The sequence below is a fragment of the Ostrinia furnacalis genome, unplaced genomic scaffold (assembly GCF_004193835.3).
Source record: "Ostrinia furnacalis isolate ACB-3 unplaced genomic scaffold, ASM419383v2 OfSCF7356, whole genome shotgun sequence".
Lineage (NCBI taxonomy): Eukaryota > Metazoa > Arthropoda > Insecta > Lepidoptera > Crambidae > Ostrinia > Ostrinia furnacalis.
Window position 1 is genome coordinate 156955 of NW_021137595.1, and position 26067 is coordinate 183021.

The 26067-nt window shown below is 35.5% G+C and overlaps 5 protein-coding genes across 5 annotated transcripts in view; 3 read left to right on the forward strand and 2 right to left on the reverse strand.

Annotated features, from left to right (window-relative positions):
• Positions 1–11768, forward strand: part of LOC114364170 (uncharacterized) — a 37188-nt gene extending 25420 nt beyond the window's left edge. Inside the window, exons 9-11 of the mRNA XM_028320194.1 lie at positions 9769–9990; positions 10276–10290; positions 11506–11768. Of these exons, the coding sequence (XP_028175995.1) occupies positions 9769–9990; positions 10276–10290; positions 11506–11708 (440 nt within the window). The 3' untranslated portion in view covers positions 11709–11768. The remainder of the gene's footprint in view (positions 1–9768; positions 9991–10275; positions 10291–11505) is intronic.
• A 4592-nt stretch (positions 11769–16360) lies between these two features.
• Positions 16361–19395, reverse strand: LOC114364174 (chromobox protein homolog 1). Its single transcript, XM_028320197.1, has 6 exons — positions 19023–19395; positions 18501–18644; positions 17576–17722; positions 17328–17474; positions 17126–17250; positions 16361–16844 (listed from the first exon to the last, which is right to left on the reverse strand). Exons 1-6 carry the CDS (start codon positions 19275–19277, stop codon positions 16820–16822), a joined length of 843 nt encoding a protein of 280 aa, XP_028175998.1. The 5' UTR covers positions 19278–19395; the 3' UTR covers positions 16361–16819.
• A 339-nt stretch (positions 19396–19734) lies between these two features.
• On the forward strand, positions 19735–21180 carry Fitm (acyl-coenzyme A diphosphatase Fitm). The gene has a single exon (XM_028320192.1). The coding sequence runs from the start codon at positions 19854–19856 to the stop codon at positions 20943–20945; it is 1092 nt and encodes a 363-aa protein (XP_028175993.1). The 5' UTR covers positions 19735–19853; the 3' UTR covers positions 20946–21180.
• On the reverse strand, positions 20629–22937 carry Gdap1 (ganglioside induced differentiation associated protein 1). The gene is made up of 5 exons (XM_028320193.1): positions 22680–22937; positions 22401–22593; positions 22147–22326; positions 21775–21975; positions 20629–21684 (listed from the first exon to the last, which is right to left on the reverse strand). Exons 1-5 carry the CDS (start codon positions 22800–22802, stop codon positions 21383–21385), a joined length of 999 nt encoding a protein of 332 aa, XP_028175994.1. The 5' UTR covers positions 22803–22937; the 3' UTR covers positions 20629–21382.
• A 140-nt stretch (positions 22938–23077) lies between these two features.
• On the forward strand, positions 23078–24737 carry Ythdc1 (YTH domain containing 1). Its single transcript, XM_028320191.1, has one exon. It carries the CDS (start codon positions 23282–23284, stop codon positions 24614–24616), a length of 1335 nt encoding a protein of 444 aa, XP_028175992.1. The 5' UTR covers positions 23078–23281; the 3' UTR covers positions 24617–24737.
• Positions 24738–26067: the final 1330 nt, after the last annotated feature.

Below are 26067 nucleotides of genomic sequence, written 5' to 3' on the forward strand. Positions count from 1 at the left end.
ATCGACATTCCTTCGCCCATTGATTACGAACAAGTAGCAATATTTCAAGGTGACGACACCGAATTATTACAGTTAAAAAAGAATGCTAGATTGCAATTTCAGAAAGTGATGTTTCCAGGGTCAAACGTTGCAATAATGTGCGATATGTCAACGGGAAAAGCTCGACCCTACATACCCTTATCATTTCGAAAGCAAATATTTGACGTAATACATGGATTAAGTCACTCGGGAACACGTAAAACGCGAAAAATGATAACACAAAAATACATATGGTCGGGCATGAATAAAGATATAAGCAGCTGGTGTAAAACATGCTTATCGTGCCAACAATCAAAAGTGCATAGACATACAATTTCACCGCCAGGAAGTTTTTTGCCTGCGCAGCGTTTTGAACACATTCATATTGACATTGTTGGACCATTACCTACCTCACAAAATAAACGGTATTTGGTTACAATTATAGATCGCTGCACATCATGGCCGGAAGCATTTCCAGTAGAAAATATTACTGCAGAAACAATAGCTAGAACCGTTTATGACGGATGGATTGCACGATTTGGGTGTCCGTTACGTATTACTACAGACCAAGGCCGTCAGTTCGAATCAGCAACTTTTGGAGCTCTTTCAAAATTTTTAGGCATTCACAAAATAAGGACCACTCCATATCACCCACAAGCAAATGGAATGGTCGAAAGATTTCACAGAACGCTAAAAGCAGCACTCATGGCAAGGAATGCTAACACAAATTGGGTAAAGGAAATACCCACAGTATTATTAGGATTAAGAAGCTGTGTTCGTGATGATACAGGTTATAGCGCCGCTGAGATGGTTTATGGTTCGCCGATAAGACTCCCCGGAGAATTTTTTGAAAAATCAAGCCCACATACCACGTATGAAGAATTTGTAAGAAACATCCACGAAAATATTGCTAAGATGATATCAATTCCCAAGCGCCAAAAATCAAATACTACAATATTTATTCATCCAGAACTTAAGGAATGCAGTCACGTATTTGTTCGCTGTGATAGAATACGAAAAAGCTTATGTCCACCATATGAAGGTCCATTTCCCGTTATCAGGCGATCAGAGAAATCATACTTAATTAAGATGAATAATAAAGAATCACTAATATCAATAGATAGATTAAAACCAGCATTTCTTGCAAACAACGACTGCGAAAACGTGACTAACCAGAAAACAGAAAACAGCACGTATACCACTAGATCAGGAAGAATTGTCAAGCGAGTGGTTCGATTTTGTTCACCTATATAAACATTTCACCATTTTCATTACATTCATTCCACAATTATTTTTCCGGAGAGTAATATATCATTGCAAGATGGGAAACCAAAGCTCCAAAGACCAAATCATCTATAACGCCGACAGTTGCCTCAATCAAAACGAAGCAGACCAACTCCGAGTAGAAATGCTCCAGGAGCTACAATGGACTAGGAATTTTATCATAGGACAAACTATTTTCAATATAGTTATTGCTATCGTGTACTTCATCATAAAATTCATGGACAAGAGAATGAAGTCCATTGCCAACAACCAATATACTCCATAATTGTAATTAATAAATTAGACAAATACCAACTTCTGTCTCATTTATAAACTCCCTTATCGTCGGCACACCTTACTTGTATCATTTGGCACAAAATTATTTTCTTTTCTATACGTCGTAGAAACATACCGATTAGATACAAAAATAGCTAATTTTTCAGAGATTCACATTATGTTATAAAGTCAATTTTGATCTAAGTCGAGTTAGATCCCTTTTCACTGGGGGTACAGAAATATGGTGCTCATCAGACGTTACTAGGAAGTGGAACAAGAAAGTATTTAACATTAAAATCGCATTAGCGGCTTAATAAATAAAGCCGCATTCGCACGCGACATGAAACATGAATATGTTATGATGAATATGTCGCGCGGCCAGATACGAATGTATCTGGCCGCGCGACGCGTCACTTCCGGTGCTGTCCCGCGACACCTGGCGGGGATTATTCTGGAAGCGATAGAGTTGGTATGTTAGGTCAACTGCAGACCTCTAAGTTATCGCTATTGGGGTGGAAAGATGCCATTACTTGAAATGAAAACAAATCATAACGTTCAGTCAAATACAATAATTATACCGAAGTGTTAATCGCGGGTTGATCCAAAATTGTAACTGTCACGAATGGTTATGTTTTCAAACAAATCAAAATGTTTTGATAATCTTACAAATTAATGCAATTATTTTTATCATTCTATTTTCCATTAGGTTAGGGTATTTATGTGACATTATGATGACACGCTTTACCATAAATCATTGTAGTATAATTGTATGTTATCTTTCGAGTGATTTGAGAATAGCTGCGATGTTAATCTGACATCGGCTGGGCCCTCGCACTGCGCTCCTGAAATAATCGTCGGCGTCGGCGGTAATCCCGCCGGATTACGAGTCCCCGCGCGGCGCCGCCGACGTCTGCCCTCAGCGTTGGCTTGGTGGTTGCACCTGAATGTTTTATATTATAATGGAAAGTATTTTCTTTTACCTGTGAAAAAGCCATACATAGCTGCGTAAATAGTACCTATAAGTAATACCTGCTCTTTTTCTTAAAAATTTCTTATGACACCTATCTATTAGTAATCCCGTTAGTCTGTAAAACAAAACAAATTATTTATAACATAATTCGGTCTAGGCAAAATCTTTTTAAAGACTACTATGAAAAATATGTAAAACGGATTCTTTTATTTCCATTTGTTCGGTCTTTCAACTCATAAAATGCGCTAATTTATCAACTGACAAACCGCAAACATAGACACTTATTACGGCCACGGCTCCCTGTCAAGTAAACCGTAGTTGCTCTTGCTCTGTGTGTAAATTTGTTGCCCTGTATACTTAGAAAGAAACGGTCATTTTCTATTTGATTTCACTGACTACTTTTTGATTGTCAATCCGCAACGAAGAACAAACCAACGAAGAAGCTAATTTCCACAAATTACTGTCTACGTTTGCGCGGCGCCTGAAACGCAAGTGGCTAGCCAAAACAAACTCCCCCTTGCCCGTGAATATTCCACGTGTGCAGCGGCCTTTTGTCTAAGTTTGCGAATGAAATTTACACAATATCATAATATTTAAATGTGGCTTTGCATATTTAAAGCTCTCCCAACTTTGTGCTCGGACGTCAACTTGGGCTTTTTGAGGAAAAAATGTTTCAGGAGTTATAAAGTCTAGAGAGTTTGTTCAAAGCGTATTTTATCATTTTAATACGCCGTCCATTGTTTTATGAACGGATTTAGGGAAGTGTCATATTATTCCTTTTCATGATAAAAATCATTTTAGATACAATTTGATAATGTGAAAGATTAGCCCAATTATATTAATGCTTTTGCTTTATACCTACTCAAAACGAAAAAGAGAATCCGAATTAATTTCTTATTTCTACTATTATTTTCGGGTACTTACTTAATTTAATTTTGTATTTTTCTTTGGTGAATGTAACGAAAACTCATAAGAATAATACCTACCTATAAATCACAAACTTGTTAAGTACTACTAAAATTGTAGGTATGTTGCAGTTTGTATTATCTACAAGTATTACAACTGCAACGGCACGGATCCCTAAAACTTTCAAGTTTTTAACTGGTATCTTCAAAATTTGTATACCTATTTCAAAGAAAATTATAGTAACTTTTCCTTTATTTTCTGTTTACGTACCTACTTACTTACTGCAAAGTGGCCAGTCTAACCGTTACAATTAAGCTTTCTAACACATTCGCAGGCTTTATATTATTAAGAATATATTTTGTAATTAATAAGTAATTTAAGTAGGAATGTGCAACGTCTAATCAGTTTCGGCGCGGTCGTGATTGAGCGTGCGTGTCGGCGCGATCCTCCAGGCGACATTAGGCGGCGGCGGCGGCCAGCCCCGACGGTCCGTCAAGGTGAATCGCTTCTTATTGCGTTATTCAAAGTGCCAAACGTAATTTATCCACTAAAAGCATTGGACCACGCCTGCTAAAGATATTTCAGTTTGCTTCAGTTTTCGATTCAATCAATTTCAAGTATTCGTAATACCTATACCTACATTTACAAGATTCGGACCAATATTTGGCGGAGACTGTGTTAAATTATTATGGAATATTTTTTCTCAATCTTCCAAGTACTTAGCAAGAAACATCAAACTGAAAATAATTGTTAGAAATGTTTCGGAAAGTTGTCTACTTGAAACATCCTACTTACTAATATTATAAATGGGAAAGTTTGGATGTCTGGATGTTTGTTACTCTTTCACGCAAAAACTAGTGAACGGATTTTGATGAAACTTTACAGTATTATAATAACATATAGGCTATATAATTTATGACGATCTGTGAAAAACGCACGCGGATGAAGCAGCGGGCAAAAGCTAGTGGTAATATAAAAAAACTCATAAAAATATTTCGCCGAAGAACAACAATACTTTATCTACTCGGTTACAAAGAGCACACGAAACTTGTGACGTTGACGTATCGGGCTCGTCACAGAACATGCAAACGTTCTATATTTCATTGAATGCCTCTCGTAAGAAGTTCGGAAAGCTGTCTTATCGGCCTCGTAAGTAGGCATCCGTGATGTTTGACTGAACTTATTGGAAAACAAATGTTACAAGATCGTACAGGAAAACAAACTCTCAAACAAATAATAAGTCTTATTGTATTGGAATTATTACTTTTGCAAAATCGAAAGTTATTTGTGTCATTCATAACAGTTATTATGAGTGTACTTAGGTATTCGTCCTTTAAATAATATAATTTACCAATAGTTTAATTTAGCCATTCTGTTTTAAAATTACAAATCAGTGTATAATATCAGTATATGAATTAGTATATAATGCCATATGTTTGTCTCGAAGCGCTGGTAGGGCCCAAAAGATAAGGAGACATGTAAGTAAAGTGCCCCATAAGGGCTACGTTTTCGTTTTTTATATTTAAATTATGACGTTCATAAGTGCCACTTGTGGTCTAAACTGAATAAATATTTTTGATTTTGATTTTTTTAAAAGTATTTTCAAACAGCTAGGACTGGAATTCTCTGCTTGCTGCTGTCTTTCCCGAACACTAATCCGGACCTTTTGAAGATGCATCCTAGACTGCATCTCACTTAACACCAGGTGCGATTGCGGTCAAAAACCTGCCTTGTTGTGCATAAAAAACCGGCCAAGTGCGAGTCGGGCTCGCAAACCGAGGGTTCCGCCGNGAAAGATTTCACAGAACGCTAAAAGCAGCACTCATGGCAAGGAATGCTAACACAAATTGGGTAAAGGAAATACCCACAGTATTATTAGGATTAAGAAGCTGTGTTCGTGATGATACAGGTTATAGCGCCGCTGAGATGGTTTATGGTTCGCCGATAAGACTCCCCGGAGAATTTTTTGAAAAATCAAGCCCACATACCACGTATGAAGAATTTGTAAGAAACATCCACGAAAATATTGCTAAGATGATATCAATTCCCAAGCGCCAAAAATCAAATACTACAATATTTATTCATCCAGAACTTAAGGAATGCAGTCACGTATTTGTTCGCTGTGATAGAATACGAAAAAGCTTATGTCCACCATATGAAGGTCCATTTCCCGTTATCAGGCGATCAGAGAAATCATACTTAATTAAGATGAATAATAAAGAATCACTAATATCAATAGATAGATTAAAACCAGCATTTCTTGCAAACAACGACTGCGAAAACGTGACTAACCAGAAAACAGAAAACAGCACGTATACCACTAGATCAGGAAGAATTGTCAAGCGAGTGGTTCGATTTTGTTCACCTATATAAACATTTCACCATTTTCATTACATTCATTCCACAATTATTTTTCCGGAGAGTAATATATCATTGCAAGATGGGAAACCAAAGCTCCAAAGACCAAATCATCTATAACGCCGACAGTTGCCTCAATCAAAACGAAGCAGACCAACTCCGAGTAGAAATGCTCCAGGAGCTACAATGGACTAGGAATTTTATCATAGGACAAACTATTTTCAATATAGTTATTGCTATCGTGTACTTCATCATAAAATTCATGGACAAGAGAATGAAGTCCATTGCCAACAACCAATATACTCCATAATTGTAATTAATAAATTAGACAAATACCAACTTCTGTCTCATTTATAAACTCCCTTATCGTCGGCACAGTAAGCTTTACAAGCTCTTATTTTCGGGTGCGCCAAAGTTCACCTAAATTTTCAACTAGGAAAATTGGAAGTCCGAAAATGTTCTTCCTAAAATTTTTCATCCTAACAATCACAATTCCTAACTAATCTGTCTAATGTTCATAATTCCGAATCATTCAACTTCATAATGTCATTAGCAATAAACATCTATTATACTTTTATTTGTTCTCCTAGTTTTTCTAAACATAACCATATTTTACACTATTATTCAAAGTCATATCTTTTTTGTTTAGATTTCTTTCTTTGACGATAATATATTAAAGTTCAAGTTTGTTGGCATTAGCCCGTATACTTGAGTCCCGCTCCAGTCATTCAGTCAAGTTCCAGAAACGAATCGGTCCTATTCATAATTATGGTTTAGGTTAGGTTAGAACTGTGACCACAACGCACCAGCCGAGCGAGCGAAGCCAGAGTCCCGCTCCAGTCATTCAGTCAAGTTCCAGACACGAATCGGTCCTATTCATAATTATTGATTTAGGTTAGGTTAGAACTGTGACCACAACGCACCAGCCGAGCGAGCGAAGCCAGAGTCCCGCTCCAGTTATAAACATTTCACCATTTTCATTACATTCATCCCACAATTATTTTTCCGGAGAGTAATATATCATTGCAAGATGGGAAACCAAAGCTCCAAAGACCAAATCATCTATAACGCCGACAGTTGCCTCAATCAAAACGAAGCAGACCAACTCCGAGTAGAAATGCTCCAGGAGCTACAATGGACTAGGAATTTTATCATCGGACAAACTATTTTCAATATAGTTATTGCTATCGTGTACTTCATCATAAAGTTCATGGACAAGAGAATGAAGTCCATTGCCAACAACCAACATCGTAATTGCAACGGATAAAGGCGTACCAAGCATTTTACTAAGTGAGTCACAAACTCACAAAAAGCATCAGCAGTTTTTTATTTAATTTTTTTTTATATTGTACCATATATTAACGTAGATAATTTATGTATGTTATTGTAATTATTACATTATTGTTAAATTCTATTTTATAAAAGGGGGGGAGTACTGTGCCGGTATGCACAATACTCAATCTCTGCATACGTTATCTTAATCACGTTCACAGTGTCAGCAGATCTTTCACGTAACGATAAGATGCTAGATACTGTGACGTTACTTATCTCTCATTTTCTTTAGTATATAAACTCCATAATTGTAATTAATAAATTAGACAAATACCAACTTCTGTCTCATTTATAAACTCCCTTATCGTCGGCACACGCACCTATAGGTATTGTACATCATTTTGAGCGCCAAATTTTTGCCGACACGCCAGTACCATTTTGAGACCCCTACGATTTCATTTCGCGAATTTATTACATTTTTTGTGTTTTTAATTTAGACTTAGAAAATTTCCATATACTAAAATTTTATAACTTTGTCATTTTTGGTCCGATTTTCAAAATTTTTTCGCTTTAATAGACTCACCCCTTTCGGTTTAGCATCCCCCTGACGTCCGATTGACACCGCTCCATACTAAATTCTGCTTTTTTGGCGGTCTTTAGTGTTTTGGGTAACATCTGAGACGGTTTTTGGGCGTCATTTTCAAAATTTTCTTGGGGCCACCCCCGACGTTTATCGGCTATTCGTGTNTGTGTCATGTGTCCTAATTCCTCATATTCACGCATAAATTGGCAATACATTTTCTTATATTCAGGTAATTTATTTAATTTTCGCTCTAAAGATAAAAACCTATTATAAGCCATCGTGTATGATTCACCAAGATTATTTGTAGAATCTTTAAAAGGTATTCTAACTGAAAATCTACCGTTTTTTTCTCGTTTAGTTGTGCTTTCGAATAATTTGCTCGCAAAATAACTCATCTTCAGTGAGAACAAGACGTTTAGGAATATTTTCTATTTCCCAAAATTTACGAATTTCCGTATCTAAACTTTGAGAAAAATTACAAGACACTTGATTATTAATGCGCAAGCTGTCTGTATACAACGGACCTGAAACAAGCCAGCCTAGCTTACTATCTTGTAAGAACGGACCGTTAGGTAATCGAATTTTATTAACGTTTAATAACTCCCAAAACGTATCAGCACCTATCAAAATATCTATTTCTGAAGGTACATTAAAAGTGGGGTCTGCCAGTGAAATATTATCTGGTATTCGTATGAGATCACAATTAATGTGATTTGAAGGTACACGCATAGTAATATTCGGCAAAACTAAGCAAGTAATATTCGCATTATAATCACTCAACTTAGAACGTATATGAATATTACACGATTTATTAGAGTGTGAGACCGATTGTCCTACTCCTGAAATACGTATAGTGGACTGTAATAAAGATGCGTTTAAACGTTTACATAAGTTTTCTGTAATAATGCAATGTTCACTTCCGTTGTCAAGAAGAGCTCGGACGGTATGAAATTCGTTTTTATCGTCCGCAACTTCTATCAACGCAGTGGAAAGAAACACAATTTGTGTACCGCGCAGTATGTTGGGCGTACTCGAGTTAACGGTTGAGGAATGCANTATAAATGCTATTTAATAATAATTTTTGATTTAATATTATTGGTATAAAATGTAGATCAATACTTCCAATTAGAGATGTGCCGCTGAGAAAGTTCTCGTTCCCGGCAATATTCCCAGTGAGAATATTCTCGAGAACCGAGAACGCTCCCGGGAATATTCTCAGTGTTCTCGACAAAATACATTTAGTTGTAATTTTAATTTTGTTGTTTATATGTGATATTATTTGTAATGTTTCAATGTTTTATTACTAATTAACAAGGCATNGTATGAAGTATCGGCCTAATCAAATCGGTGTAATGTGCGCACTCCCATACATGCCCATACTGATCAACTGCCCGACTAAACTATCGGCCGACGAAAAATCGATGGTCTGCGCATAGGCTTAGGTGAACGACAAACGCGGCAATACGCCGCGATGCGTATAGTTCCAAAATACTGAACTGTCCTGTCCATGACATTGACAGTGGGGCGCCACCGTCAATACCGGATCGCTGGTTCCGATTTTTGCCATGTTGGAAACCATATAGTTTGACGATGGTAGCGCCCCCCTGTCATAGAGTTTGGTGGGACAGTTCAGCGTGGGTCATCTATAATTATATTAACAAGCAGTCATTATATTTAATAGTGGCCACGTCACGTGTCATGACATAGCTGGCATACGTCACGTGAATATTACATGCATGGTCGCGTCGCTTCATGTCTAGTTCCGTCGCTCACATAGGACAACGAACTACTTCTCAAACTGTTTCTGATTAATTTCTTGTCATTGACCTTCATTAGTTGAGTTTCTATTGGCGGTCTAGCTGTAGATCCTCGCTATACAGGAGTTGCAGTAGTGGGATTAGTCCCATGCTTTTTACGGCCCTGCACTATTCCCACCTCTCGTTCCCACCGCTGCAACTCCTGTGTAGCCAGGATCTACAGCTTGACCGCCAATAAAAACCCAACCAGTAAAGGTCAAGTTTGTCCCGGTAGAAAGTTAATGGGCCCCGTCTGCACGTTTGCATTTACATCATACCATTAACATCACAGTAGCAATAGATCATTAACAGTATTTGTGTCGCAGGCGGTGCGCACGACGCACTGCGGACGCGCGTGCCACGTGTCGTGCGGCGCGGAGGCGGCGTGCGCGCTGTGCGGGCGGCGCGTGCCCGAGGGCGCCGCGCCCGCGCCCGCGCCGCCCGCCCGCCGCGACCTGCCGCCGCTCGACCACGCGCTCTCGCTCGTCGCGCCGCCGCGCCCCGACCTGGAAGGGATCGTGTGAATACTCACCTACTACAAGTAATAGGCTAGTTTCCTAAAAAAATTTTTTAATCAGTCATGTTTAATATCAAAAAATATTGGACACATATATTTTTATTTGTCAATCTAACAAATAATTACATAGTTATTGAAGTTCCGCACGACTTCACAACGTGCGAGCATTGACTTCACGGGCCTCTTCTTATGAACTTTGGCGCACTTTATCTCTTTAAATTTTCATTAGTTTGAAAAAGTGAAAAATACCTACGTGTAGAGTATTTTTTGATAAGTTAACTGACGGACTAATTTAAACTCTTGCTTTTTGACCCAGGAAACATCCCTACTCTACGCAGCAGATGGGCGAACCGTGGACGTGGGTGATAACGTAGCGAGAAGCTATGTCAGCGTAGCCGAGAAGTTAATGATGAAAATAAAATTACATTCCGTCTTTGTAAAACTCAGCACCGATTTAATATTCTATTTATTTGCTCGAAGAGAACGAAACGTAACAAGAAATGTGATGTATCTCACCTGTCTGCCGTAGCCATTCTGTTTCATCGCCATTTCATAAACAGCAAAATGTTAATTGTTATCTGGCCTATCTGACAATGCGATGCGATCGCTTTATAACAAAACTTCATATTTACCCCCCTTGTGCTATTTTCACTGCTCACATGGACGGAACGGCGCACGGCGTAAAAAGGAATATCGATAATTCAATGTTATTATAATTTTAGGAAATAAAATTATAATCGTTTTCTGTGGTTTTCATTTTATGAATTAGCATAATGTGTTGGAAAAACCTTTAGCGTTGTTAATACTAATATTGTCACGCAAGATTAAACTTTTACTAGTTTTCTTTTATTAGTCCGCAACTTCACAGATCGTTTTAAATTATGGCTATGTCATGCTGATGTAAACAGGGTGTCCCGTAAAGACTGTGCCAAACTTAAGGAGATAATAAGACTATAATGGATGGATGATTCAAATAACTAGAAATTATGATCAATTATTTTTTAAGAACAACACTGTCTACTATTAGTTTGAGAGGATGGATATAATTATGTTTGTTATGTATCCATCTTCTCAAAATACACACACATAATTTATGTCTTCGCTTGACACTTGGAGCCAAATAAAACTCGGAATTTTGAGGTTTTTAGTATAATAGAAAATTAATAGTACAAAATGATGTGCGTATCGCGACGATCGGAATTCGGAAGGCAAGACATATACCTACTCACTGATTAATCACGAAATTTCAGAACTTGAAAGGCATGTATGTTCCTTATAGGTGTAGACATCCACTAAGGCTGACATCACACGGACTGCATCGCAGCTACCGCGCGCGATCGATATGTTTAACTGCATGCAGTTGTACGTTCGACTTCGTGCAGGTGCAGTCATGATAATATCAACTGCACACGGTCGTTTGCAGTCGAGTGAAACCATTATCAACTCTATGCAGTAGTGCCTTCAACTTCGCGAGGTGTAGTGTCACCGCATGCTGTCCACTGCCGTTCGCATACAGTTAGTCTTCGTGCTTGCACACNATCCCTATTCTACGCAGCAGATAACGGGCGAGCCGTGGACGTGGGTGATATCGTAGCGAGAAGCTATGTTAGCGTAGCCGAGAAGTTAATGATGAAAATAAAATTACATTCCGTCTGTGTAAAACTCAGCACTGATTTAAAATTCTATTTATTAGCTCGAAGAGAACGAAACGTAACAAGAAATGTGATGTATCTCACCTGTCTACCGTAGCCATTCTGTTTCATCGCCATTTCATAAACAGCAAAATGTTAATTGTTATCTGGCCTATCTGACAATGCGATGCGATCGCTTTATAACAAAACTTCATATTTACCCCCCTTGTGCTATTTTCACTGCTCACATGGACGGAACGGCGCACGGCGTAAAAAGAAATATCGATAATTCAATGTTATTATAATTTTAGGAAATAAAATTATAATCGTTTTCTGTGGTTTTCATTTTATGAGTTAGCATAATGTGTTGGAAAAACCTTTAGCGTTGTTAATACTAATATTGTCACGCAAGATTAAACTTTTACTAGTTTTTGTCCGCAACTTCACAGATCGTTTTAAATTATGGCCATGTCATGCTGATGTAAACAGGGTGTCCCGTAAAGACTGTGCCACACTTAAGGAGATAATAAGACTATAATGGATGAATGATTCAAATAACTAGAAATTATGATCAATTATTTTTTAGGAACAACACTGTCTACTAATACATTAAATGTGAAAGTTTGAGAGGATGGATATATGTTTGTTATGTATCCATCTTCTCAAAATACACACACATATACCTACTCACTGATTACGAAAGGCATGTATGTTCCTTATAGGTGTAGACATCCACTAAGGCTGACATCACACGGACTGCATCGCAGCTACCGCGCGCGGTCGATGTTTAACTGCATGCAGTTGTACGTTCGACTTCGTGCAGTCATGATAATATCAACTGCACACGGTCGTTTGCAGTCGAGTGAAACCATTATCAACTCCCTTTTGTACCCTTTGCACCACCGGCCTGCACCACTGGTGGTGCAAAGGGTATTTTTTAATCCCTTTTGCACCACCAATAGTGCCGCCCTACAATTAACAGTAAAACGATTATCGATAATCATGCAATATTAATATTATAAAGAGGAAAGATTTGATTGTTTGTTTGTACTGAATAGGCTCCGAAACTACTGGACAGATTTGACAACATAACATAAAAATTAATAACAACCATTCATACCTACATACAACGAATAATTCCTATAGTACCAGGGCAACATAATCATAAAGGAGCTATATCAAATTCTTCTTGGTTGACCCGAGAAATAAACATCATGTATCATAAAATAGCTCCTTTATGGTTATGTTGCCCTGGTACTTTATTCGTTGTATGTAGGATGTAGGCCCGGGGTATCATGGGTCTGAAGTGAAATGTTTATAGGCACTTACACACACACAAATTAAAACTTTTAGGTAGGTTTTGATTTATTTATAACAATTAAATAATTAAGTATTTTACAGTCTACTACTAGTTTTACAGTCGATGGTAGCACAGCACTATTTGTTGGTGGTGCAAGAGGGATTTAAAAATACCCTTTGCACCACCAGTGGTGCAGGCCGGTGGTGCAAAGGGTACAAAAGGTATCAACTCTATGCAGTAGTGCCTTCAACTTCGCGCGGTGTAGTGTCACCGCATGCTGTCCACCGCCGTTCGCATACAGTTAGTCTTGGAGCCGAACGCGCGTCGGTTGCGTCGAATGGTTTGAAAAATAGGTTTTGACACCGACTTCTTTATTTCTTTAATAAAAAGTAAAGTCAGCATAATATTATGGAATTATGAAACTCAAGAATATAGTAACAAAATAAAGCGCAATAATGATTGGGCTTTTGTATGCGAATCAATGATACTAAATTTTGTAGAAAAGAATTATAAGGAAAAAAATGCAATTCGTAAGTTTACAACTTAAGAAATTGTATAACAACTTTTAATTTTTACTTATTCATGGTCTAAAAACAACTACGAGCAATATTTTGCAGGGCTTAAGAGCTTTAAACTGTGATACTAAACAACTTTCTCAAAGAAACGTGGGTCGAAATATGAAAAATCTTTGGACCTCCCATACAAAGTCCATGACATATTTTATATCTTGAACCTTGTCTCTGAGAAAGTCAGCACACAACTGACTGCATGCAGTTAAATATAGCGACTGCGTGCGGTTGTTGTGGTGCAGTCCGTGTGATGTCACCCTTAGAACGGATTTTACAAAACCACCCCTAAGGGGGAAAAACGGGGTCTAGGCATACGAAGTCGCGGGCGCACGATGCACGCGATAGTTCAGCTTCTATGACAGAAATTCATTTTTTTTTTAAATAAATCTGTTAAAGATACCTATTGATAGTTTTTAAAATAAAACAAATAATTATTCATAAACTATATTTATTTAAAACTAAGTTGACTGTCAAGGTCATACACCAAACACACGTAATAATGAACAATACATAAATCTACTATAAACAGTGAATTACCACCAAGGTTTGCTTAAATTATACTGTAGACATGCAATAAGTAAAAATCTTCATGTACGGGTGTACTTACATTATTTTGTAATGCGAATGCAACGGATCCACAGACTTTACTAAAGACTCTAAAACGCAACAAATGTACTTAGGCAAAGCATTAAAACGACATCTTAATAATTCTGAAATAAGCAAACAATAAAAGATGTTTGGATGGGTAAAGTTTTTAGTACGCGAAGACAAATACTGAACTTGCGTAACAAATAATAGAAGTAGCTTTTGGTCTTATATTAAATAATTGTTAATTATTTTCTACTACAACTCGTATAATATTTATTTATCTAATATTATAATAATAACATTTAAATGAACCATAAAAAATATTAGTTGAATTTCAAGTCTTTTAGAATAAAACAATGCCTAAATCAACATGACATTACTAATATTAAGCTATTGCTTTTTTTATTATGAATTTTTATAAGTATAAAAAGTTCTAAACACCTAACTCAGGTTCTATTTAATATGGTAGTTCTACCATAATAATAATCACCATTTTCTTTTATAAAAAATTACTATTTTATTTAATTTGCATTGTAATTACAGCTAGATTCAGTGCACATGTGAAAAAGAAATACAATAGTTAGCAAAACAAACACCTTATTAGACGGATTATGCAATATCTGCTTGCTGTATCAGACCTCTAAATGGAACCCTTTACTGATAGATATTAAGAGGTAAATAGTAAGTTATAATAGTATTTTATTATAAATCTTTCAATATTAAGACAATTTTCTTGATAATAACGCCTTTGGTATTAACACTGCAGTACACGCGCCCCTTTTTTTACACTAATACACGCGCGGCCTACTCTGGTAAGCCAATTTAAAATCACTGTAAATCAGTTTATAAGCAATTTATGAATAGAATTACTATGTAAATGATAAAAGTGTTTATTATAGTTATTTTATAATCAAAGTTTCTTTATATAACTATTTGGGATCAAACATTATAAACAGATTTAAAAGTTGTAAATTTTTTGGACCAAAATTGCACTTTGAGACCAATGTTAACAAAAAAAAAATGACTGAAAAAATATGATTAGTTTTTTATCTGTCATAGTATTCATGACTTTCTACTGCCTGGTACACGGTGTAAATCCATTTGTTACAAGTCTTTCATAATTTTTTTGTCGAGTGATTTTGGGCTTTTGAGTAGACCCGCAGTTTTGACAGCCAATTTTAGAAAAGTGCGCAGACTCTAGCGACCCAAGCTTTACTGGCTTACTGACAAATTTAGTAAACGAGGCTTTCCTGGAATGCCAGCTCTCTGGCGCAAGTTTTCAAAAAGTTATAGCGTAAAATGTTACCCTGGTCTACTATAGTAGTCCGCGCGTGTACTCTAGTGTTAAAGGAAGTCTGAAAATGAGCTTTCGAACGATTTTTAAAATTCTTGTATTGATTTCAGAATCTATCAATACGTATGCGCAACTAAGGGCCCTTTCTCATTGGGACACTATGGCTGCGCTACTGCATCGAGGAGTCTTGAGCTACTAAACAAGACATTTTCGTTTGCCGGTAACAAATTAGCTGCACAACCAAACCGATACCAGATGAGGTAGCTTCTAGTATTATATTTAGTATGTGGCGATGAGATAGGGCCCTTAGAACGTTAAAGTTGTCTTCAAACTTTTTCAGTTACAATGTCGTCTACTTTTTTTAGATTAATAATTTCTAATTGTTCTTAGCAATAGTAATAATCAATTCTGTCATAAGATAAACCAAGAGGTTGTGTAAAATGAAACTTAAAATAACTCTATGGAGTAAAAAAAGCACTCCAAAGCATAAACAATATTAATTATATCATGAGCTAATCTGTAAATTGCCAGTTAACTAAAGAATGAATTGACGAATCCATGGGCCGTCACAGATAGCATCATTTCAGTAAATAAATAAACCAGTTTGATATACTTTTATCAAATACGTGAATGGTAAGAAAGTAATTTCATATTTACCCATTAACGGACAACAAATTATCGAGGCGATAATGAGAGCTAATTCTTTCCGATAGGCATGGAAAAATAATTAGACTAAGAGCTAGTGAACGCCAGACTTACGTCATTTCATAAAAGCTGAAAGTTTGTCAGCGTATGCTCCCAATATAGGTCATAATGTTGGTGACTTATGAAGTTTGGGTCATGGTGGCTTTGGGAGCTACCCTAAAAAAACTGCAAGGAGTTGGAACTGTCAAAACTGTCTGGCTGTTGGGGAAAATACTTCTAATTATTGCCCAAAATTTGCCAACATATCAAGCTTTCTTAATAAATTATGTACTTGAAATAGTGAAAAAGACTAACAAAACAAAACAAAAAAAAACTTGCTAAATATCCCCAATCCACTTGAGTTAATAAATCTGAGAAAAGGGTGGGGAATTGGGGATACTCATATTTCAGTGTGTCCATCTTAGATTTTTGTGCTTTGAGCCATATTTTATCATTTTTGATGTCTATAAAAAAAGTATGTATGTTTGCACAGATTACATTTACTTATTAATAGACGTTTGTTATGATACGAACACTGTGGCCGCGTGTACGTTTGCACAAAGATGACATCATACAAATTCGTGCAAGTTGCAAACGTACGTTTAACGCCTATCATCTGAAGCTCTAGGATTTTAAAAATAAAATAAAACTTTTATTCTATTGCAACTACTAACAATAGAAATTATTAACAATTGTTTTTCAAACTATTCGCGAAGCTTAAATTTTATATAACATTCCTCATGGTAGTGAATGAATGTACAATAACCTGATAAAGAATGTAAATAAATATATAATTACTCGGCATTGTCGTAACGCACTCTGAAAAAGAAAAGATAAAATGTTTTATTACTTATATTTTTATTACTTAAATATGAAAATATGATTTGACTGTCAGTAAAAATTTTATTGGATCTGTAATTTAATTAACTTTTTATGTTAAGATCCATTCTCTAACAAAAGAAGCTAACAAGCAGTATCATAGATATTTCATATTAATTTATTTTCGATTCTGTAAAGCAGAAGCTAGTCACATGAATGAAGGATACGCGCTAGATTTCGCCTGCGCGGTGATAATCCCGTAAAGTAATTTGTTACTGTACCTTTGACGCTGTCCTCTCCTCTTGCTCAACCTGCGGCCTGAAGACGGATCTTGCAATGTGAAACGGTTTGTAGTCTCCGGAGCTACTCTTAGGCTACGAGCATCGGAAGAGCGTGCTACTGTCACCTATTACATAAAAATATGAACTTATTAGTAAGGAATTGATACACTTGACATGTCATGCAAATGACAGAATAATATACCTTATCCATAAATTTTTTAATCAATTCTGGACAATTTAAGTTGCTTTCTGGTTCCCAAGAATCAAATTTGCTGGACCATCCTTTCCAGTGAATGAGGAAATCCCTTTTTCCATTTTTCTTGTGGTGAACTTCTAGGATGCGATCAACCTTTAAGAAAGAAGAATAATGTTTAATTAAGCATAAAAACAAAAAGTAAAGTTAAGTTTGAATAAATTTAAGTAATTAACAAAATACAAAAAAATGTCTACCTCATACTCTGCATTTTCATCAGCACTTTTACTGTCCCAATCATTTTTACTTCTTTTTGCAACCTTTTTAGTTTCCTTGATTGCTGCTGCCTTCCGTTTATTGTTCTTTTTACCTGGTTTACTTTCTTTAGTTTTTGAGTTTTCTTTCTACAAAATAATACAATGAATGTTACAAATTGTAAATTGGAATACAGTAGTACATCATCAACAATAGTCATAAAATAACCTCCATCTGTGTTGGAAAACATAATTTTAGTTTTACCAATTTGGAGTTTCAATATCTTATATTTGAGTTCTTTGACCCAATGTTTACAGGAAGATTATTGAAAGTAAAAATTAATATAGTAACAATCTGGTAATGCTGATGTTTAAAATGAGTAGGTTAAAATCAAAAGGTGTTATTACTTGTCTGCACGGTTGGGGGAAAAAGGAAAATAATAGCAAATAAATGGCAAGGGCATCATAATGCAAAATTTTAAAATTATTTCTAATTTTAGAGGACTAGGGTGTGTCACACCCCTGGTGCAGCGAGGGTTAAGCATCTCTAGAGCTCTAGAAAAATAAAACTGTTTTGTAAAATTACCAGTTTCCAGAAATTAAATTTTGTCATAAGTAAAATTAGGTCTATTAAATGTTTATAATCAATAATTAATTAGGTACCCAAGTGATTAACAAATGACTGCCAATTTATTAGACAAAATTATACATATTATTTATGTTTTAAGTATATTATTATCCATTATTACAACATACTAATTATCTTTTTCAAAATATTTATGGATATTGTATTCAAATAAAAAAATGAGGCCTTATGCAATAAAGTTACATGTGTAGGAAAAAAGTGCTTTTCATGGAATATGGTTGCAGGAAGTTTAAGGAATAAGCCAAATTTTGCTATCATAAAAAGAATCAAATTACCACATACCTCATCATTAAACTTGTTGATCAAATCAGGACAAGATAGAGTGTTTTCAGGTTCCCAAGTATCACTGTCAGCAGAGTATCCCTTCCAACGTATCAAGTAATGCAATTTCCCTTTGATTTTTTTGGAATCAATTATTTTTTCAACCTGAAACAAATGAGCAAATCTTGTGAGTACGGGGTCCTGTACTCCCAGAATGCACTGAACGAAACCAAAGCCCTTCCATTTTTAAGTCAATCTCCGATTAATATAGGTTTCAGGTAATAGGTTAACAGGCTTTATTAAAAGGAGTGTAGACAGTACAACACCAGATATAACACAACCTCAATAAAATTGAAAAGCGGCGCCTTAATTTGATAGAAAATAACAGCTGAATTTCAAGCAAATCATACATAATACATTAAGATTAAACTTTAGTCTTCGTCAACCTATTTTATTGTACTTAATGTTAAGAACTATGGAGTTAAACTGAGTTATTATTGAGCAAGATGCAACAGTCTACTTAATTAAACATAAGTTAGGTACCTCGTATTCTTCTTCCGTCTCTTTCTCAGATTTCCTTTTTTTACCTTTTCCTTTATTTCCTTTACTCTTTTTAGGTGGCGTAGCATCGGAATTATCATCGATGCTTTGGTCGACGCTTTCGTTCGCCGACTCTACCTCCTTTTCATTTTGGTCAGTTGGTGGCTCGGCATCTGTCGCTTGATCGTCATTTGCAATAGATCCATTAGTTGACGATACAACATCGTCATCTGCACGACTTTTGGATATTTTCCTCATGGTGAATTTGCGAAGATAAACAATTTTAATTTGTTTCGACGTAAAAGGAGGGAAAACGAAATGGCACGCTGACTGTGACGGCGCTGCTGACGCTTGTTAGCTTGGGCCAACCACAGACTAGAGAGTAATGTGGGCCAACCACAGACTAGAGAGTATGTGGGTCAACCAAAGAGTATGGCTTGGGCCATATAAATGCTATTTAATAATAATTTTTGATTTAATATTATTGGTATANTATCTCCACGTATTAATCCTACCTCAATAGGGCGACGAACGTGTGGGGAAGGAGAAAGTAATCGAGATGATGTTCATACTAATAACGTCTTGGCCAATTTCCTGCATAGTGTACTTGCGCCCTATCAAATAGGAAAATCCGATACGTACGATGGCGATACGATACATTCACAACACTAAACATAATTGACTATTGTGCTGACCACAGACAAGCCAGAAGCCAGATTGTCAATAATGTCAACCAACTGTCATTAATGACGTCTGTCTCCTTCACTTCGACTTCAACGAAGCGATATAAAAATACAATAAAATAATAAGTTTGCTGAAAGAATCTAGAAAATCATGACAAGCAGAAATAGTTTTAAAGGTACACGAATGAATTTTAAAGTACAAAATGAACCTACAGAAGGTAAAGGCACCAAACCCATTCGCGAAGCATCGTCTGTCTTAGAAGTCCTGACTTTAATGATTGTGCACATTTGCAAGAAGATACTTTTCTTTGACACCAATTTAAAAATAGCCCTGTATTTAGGAACCTTATTCTTACTGTCTCTAATAGCAGATGTGTTAACTTTTCCTAAATCATATTTTTCTAGAAGTGATAATGTACTGAATCAATATTTTGTGAAAATTGGTTGGTTTTGGACACTGTTTTTAACAGTACCGTACGTTCTTTTGACTTCGTACACTACATGCTGTGGAAAAAGACGATTAATATTGACTGCTCATTTAGCAAGACTATTTATTGCTACATTCTTTTGGTATACATGGACTACACTTTTCAACTACATTGAAACAAACTATGGACGATGTAATATGAGACAAATAAGTGACAAGAGTACTTGTTTAAAAAATGGCCATTTCTGGAATGGTTTCGACATATCAGGTCATAGCTTTTTACTAATATATTCTAGCTTAGTTTTGATTGAAGAAGCCAGAGCAATAAATGGTTGGGAAGGAATAAAAGACTTCATTAGAGATGAAAAGTATTCAAGAAGCATTGATGATCGCTCAGCGAGTGTAAACCCTCTCAAAAATATTAACACTGAAGAATTGGAAATTTTGAAAGTCTCTTATGAAAATTTTACACCATATGTCAGAGGTTTCTTGATTGCTATTACTCTTTTTCAAATATTATGGGATGTCATGCTAGTTTCAACAATATTGTATTATCACATAATGGTGGAAAAATTTATAAGTGGTGTAATAGCAATTTTAACATGGTTTGTAACATACAGAGTTTGGTATACCATACCAAATATATTACCAAATTTGCCTGGAGAAGGAATATTTAAATACAATAAAGAAAAACAGACTGCAACAACTTCTGTTCACCGGAAACGAATGAGTAGTACTAATGGAAAACACTTTATGGGCATGCCAATCAATAAAACTCAAGAAGTTCCAGATACTTCAAAGGAAGAATCAAGATAATGTGTGAATTTCTTCATAAGTATAATTTATTTATTTTGTTTATGAGGGTTTTTAATAAATAATTCTTATGGTGCATTAGTCTAAGAATACAGTTTAAAATGACCCAGATGGTGAATTGTGTATTTTAATATAAAGTTTACTTAGTAAAGGAAAGGGTTGGGTTCTTATGTTTAACTTTATGGTCTGAGAAATATGGATACAATAAATAGTAAATATTTAATTATTATTATTTATACAATCAAAATTGTAGTTGATTTAAAAATTGTTTTTACAATATTTCTACAACAGTTAAAAATATGTTATTTGTCCATTATTTTGTACAAATTGTATTGTAAGATTGTGTGAACCACATTTTAAACTAACACATTTTCTCCCTACTAAGCTATTTTTTCTATATTTATTACATGTTATTTATGATGAATGAATCATTATGATTGTTAAAATACCAATCTCTTAAATATGTAAAATAGACCTGCAACTACACCAATTGAAGCAACACCTGCAGCTCCAACATACATAGGAGGTTGAGACATGATGATCATTTTTATATGGAATGGGAGATTAGGAATGGTTCGTTTGAATGAATCTCTTTGTTTGACTCTTTCATAATACTTTTCTAATAATGGACGTTTGCCACCTGCCCAATATCTGCCTTCTAGTCCAAGTTCCCACAATCTTTGAAGTAGTATAGCCAAATTAATATCAGCTATAGTAAATGTTTCACAGCACAACCAGTTACCTGAAATGATTAATGTAAATTCATGATGATTGTTATTTAAAATACCTATTTCATGTTTGTAATTTGTTATTTAATAAAAAAAAGTTTTACCTTCACTCTGCTTCCTTAATTGCTCCTCAACATGAGACAGTACTTCATCAACAATATTTAACACTTTTAAATATTCATCTTCATTAGATAATATTTCATGTTTTCTGTCTTGTATTTCTGCTTTGTATAATAATATGCCCTTGGCATTAGGATTTTCCTCTGCTAGTTTTCTCAAATTTTTCGAACTGCCCAAATCTCCAGCTGGAATCGTGAAACAGTAGGTAGGTAATGTTATTTCGTATTCATTGTTAACGAACACCGAGTTATCAAGATTATGATATCAAACATTGATAAAACTTTATCATGTATTTGTTTGGTATTAACTTTGTAATTGTAAATAAATAAATTGATTATAAACAAAGATGAACATACTCTTCAGCACTTCTCTAACAGGTAACACAAATGGTAATTTAGGACTCCCACATAGATGTGGATGAAAGAATGACCCCACAGTTATAACTCCTGCTGGTAATGCTTCAATTATGTCCCGAAATTTGTTAATGCTATCTAAAACTTTTTTGTCGGTTGAGACATTAATCAGCGATGGAAGCTCTGTAAAAATAATTTTAAATCATAAAATTGTATTGAAAAAATAGAAAGAAACGACTAAAAAAAATCTTTCTTACCTGGATCTAAATATAGCTCTAAATAATCTAAAATTCGAGTGGAATCCGGTATGGTCTCATTCTTCACTTTAAGCACAGGAATTTCACCCCGAGGGTTTATTTCCAGGAACCAGGATGAATACTGTTCGCCTTTAGTAATGTCGACCTCTAAAGGCTCAAAATCTATATTTTTTTCGTAAAGAGCCATCAAAACCTGCAAGATTTTCGTGATTATAACAAAACTATATAACAACAGTGTAACAAAACTATATAAAAACAGTGTAAGATAATGAAACTTACCTTTTGGGAATAAAAGCTATAATAATTACAATATAGTAGAATATTCGACTTCGAGCCAGCAGGTGTTTTCGCATTTGTTTTAATGATTGGTAATTTTTCCATAAACTTCTGTACGTAATGCATTTTAGTAATTTATTTACTGCACTGTTTTAATTTGAGCACTACAATTCTATGAAAAACTAATAAAAAACACCGCAAAAAAATTACCAATCTTTAAAAGAAATGTATAGGCGGGTTTTTTCACGTAAAGACTACCAACATCAGAATAATTAAATCAGCTGACACAAAAAATGTTATGCTTACCATAGACTACAGAATTCAAATATTATTGAATCGAGTGCTCGTTGATACAAGCAACGTTTCGTATCGTACGTACTACCGTACTACATCCCTACGCATTTTTGACAGACGCTAGCTGTGGAAATTCTGTCATTTAATTTTTATGTACCTACATTTTAGGGAATATTAATTAAAAATGCAGTGTTTTACATACTAATTACTTCAGGTTTATGAAGTTTTGTAATAAATCCTATATATGCTATAATTAATACATATATTGCATTGGGATTATGATAGTTTTTTAGCAAAACATAAAATTGAAGATGGAGGTGTCTAACAACACCGACGCCGTCAACCTTGGCGTTGGCGAAGTGGAAGCAGAAATCGGAGAAGAATTGAAACAATTAGAAGAAGGCAAAGACTTTGATACTCGTAGTGAAGTGTCTAGTTCATCCACCAGCGAATCTACTACTCCTAGTATCAGTTCTGTTAGTACGAAATCAAAGGACAGACGTGTAAATCGCAAACGTACCAAGTCTAAGAGCCATTCCCCCGTACAAAGTAAGCGAAGATGTGTTGCAGATGCCAAAATCAAAATAAAAACCTATGATTACATGACTAAGCTCAATTACTTGTTTAGAGATACTCGTTTCTTCTTGATAAAATCAAACAATGCAGAAAATATAACATTGTCTAAAGCAAAGGGAGTATGGTCTACCTTGCCACAGAATGAAGCTAATCTAAATCAAGCATATAGAGAATCACGAAATGTGTTGTTAATATTTTCTGTAAAGGAGAGTGGAAAATTTGCTGGTTTTGCTCGTTTGGGAAGTGAATCTCGACGAGATGTACCACCTATTTCCTGGGTCCTACCACCTGGCCTCTCAGCAAAAGTTTTAGATGGTGTGTTCAAAGTAGATTGGATTTGTCGCAAGGAATTACCATTCAGCAGTACACTGCATCTATACAATCCTTGGAATGAAGGAAAACCTGTCAAAATTGGCAGGGATGGACAGGAAATTGAACCAAAAGTTGCTGAAGAATTGTGTCGACTATTTCCAGAAGATGAGGGTATTGAAATGACACCCATATTACGAAAATCAAAGGAAGCATCTAAACGGAATTATACGAAAAGTGGAGGAAGTTACAGAACATATAGAGCACCTCTATCATCAAGAGGATCCAATTATAGAAGTAGGTTGGGCTCTACTAGGAGCAGGAGAAAACCGTTTATGTCTCCAAGAAGCAGGCTGTCTTCAAATTCATATAAGAGAAGATCTCCCTCACCTTATATGAGGGAAAGATTACCAGTGTGGTTTGGAAGAAGCCGTGATAATTACAGTAGCAGTGGCTCTGCTGCTGCTGAGGCTTATGTAGCCGAGTATATGCGCTCCATGCATCATCAACTGCCCCCGTTACCGTACGTGCCTCCACCAGGGTTTAGTGGTGCCCTCTCGACATATGATGGTCTACCACCTCCACCAATACCACCTCCTCCACGTTACTATGACATGTCTGACTACCCACGTTCAGTGTTAGTTTATGATAAAAGATCATATGAACGTTCCGTTGATGAGTTTTTGTGGCGTACTTCTGACCGTTCTCGTGGGCGCAGTCGCGAACGTGAACAACACAGATCTTATAGAGATCGACGTTAAAGTGTATCTTGACCACCGATGTATTAATTATTTCATATTTACTAATAAAATTTTGTGTTTGAACTTTGAACTTTATTGAATCAAAATAAAGAAGTGTTGTGATGAACCTTTTTGAATGGAACAGTTTTTATTTCAGTTTGGACAATTTTATCTATAGGAAAACAAATCGGACTATTGCAGTGAAATCAATAGTAGAATACAAATGAACATCTCAATTATTATACAGGGTATAATGTTTTGTGGAATTAAGACTAGTGGAGTCATTGTTAAAAAACTATGACCTTATTTATATTATGCTAGGAAATAAAATGTAACATAAAGAGAAAAGAAGTTATTAATGTTTGTGATGGATGATTGTTACTTTATGTTACTTTTTATTTCTATTTACATAATGATAAAACCAAATGACTGCATGTTTTTGTACAACTCAATTATTTTGGTTGTGTATATGATCTGTGATATAACTTAGTGTGTATACATTCAAAAATTAATTATAAACCAAAGTATATAATCAAACAAAATTTATTGAAAAGACCAAAATTTTGTTGAATATTTTTTTACTTTCGTAATATTTATCTTGTAATAATATTATGGCTTAATACTTAAACCAATTTACGAATTGAAATGTTTTCTGTCATGATGAATGTAATGTCCACTATCTACAATTAATTCAAGTTAACTACCTGCTTGGTTGATATGTTGTCCTAGCTGCTAAAACTTAGACACTAAAAGGTCCTAAAAAGATTATGATACAATTGTTTAATTTAAAATTTGAGTTATAAAGGCCTGCTGAGCTAGATAATATTTTCATTAGTAAGACTAGATTCTGGAACCTGCCACCAAAAAATATATCACATGTCATACATTGTATAATTTCATATTCATTGATATGTATATTCATATAACGCTGTTTGAATGTGTGTAGGTAAAGTCTGAGCCCCGATTACGGTAACTTTTAACGTCAACAATCCAGACACGCTTCTCGATTCTGCGATACGATTGGTCAAAACAGCTGACGTACGCTGTTGAACGACCAATCGTATCGCAGAATCGAGAAGCGTGTCTGGATTGTTGACGTTAAAAGTTACCGTAATCGGGGCTCTGGTCGCCGAGCAGATAGAATTTCGTACAATGACCCCAAGCTACCCATCCTAATTGCTCGCGCGTAATTATATTGCTGTCGCGTTTGCACACTCACTGCGGCCACCTGTCGCACAGTCACGACATCAATACAGGGTGTTAGGTAAATGGGTATACATATGAGCCGACACTAGCCCATGTTAACATGGTCATATAAATGGTATGATGAAGTCAGAAAATTGATATCTTCATTTTAATTATTTTATTTCTCATACAAATCGGATTTTATAAAATTTATTTTGTATGAAAATTATAAAAATGAAAATGATGATATCAAATTTCTGTCTTCACCATACCATTTATATGCCCAT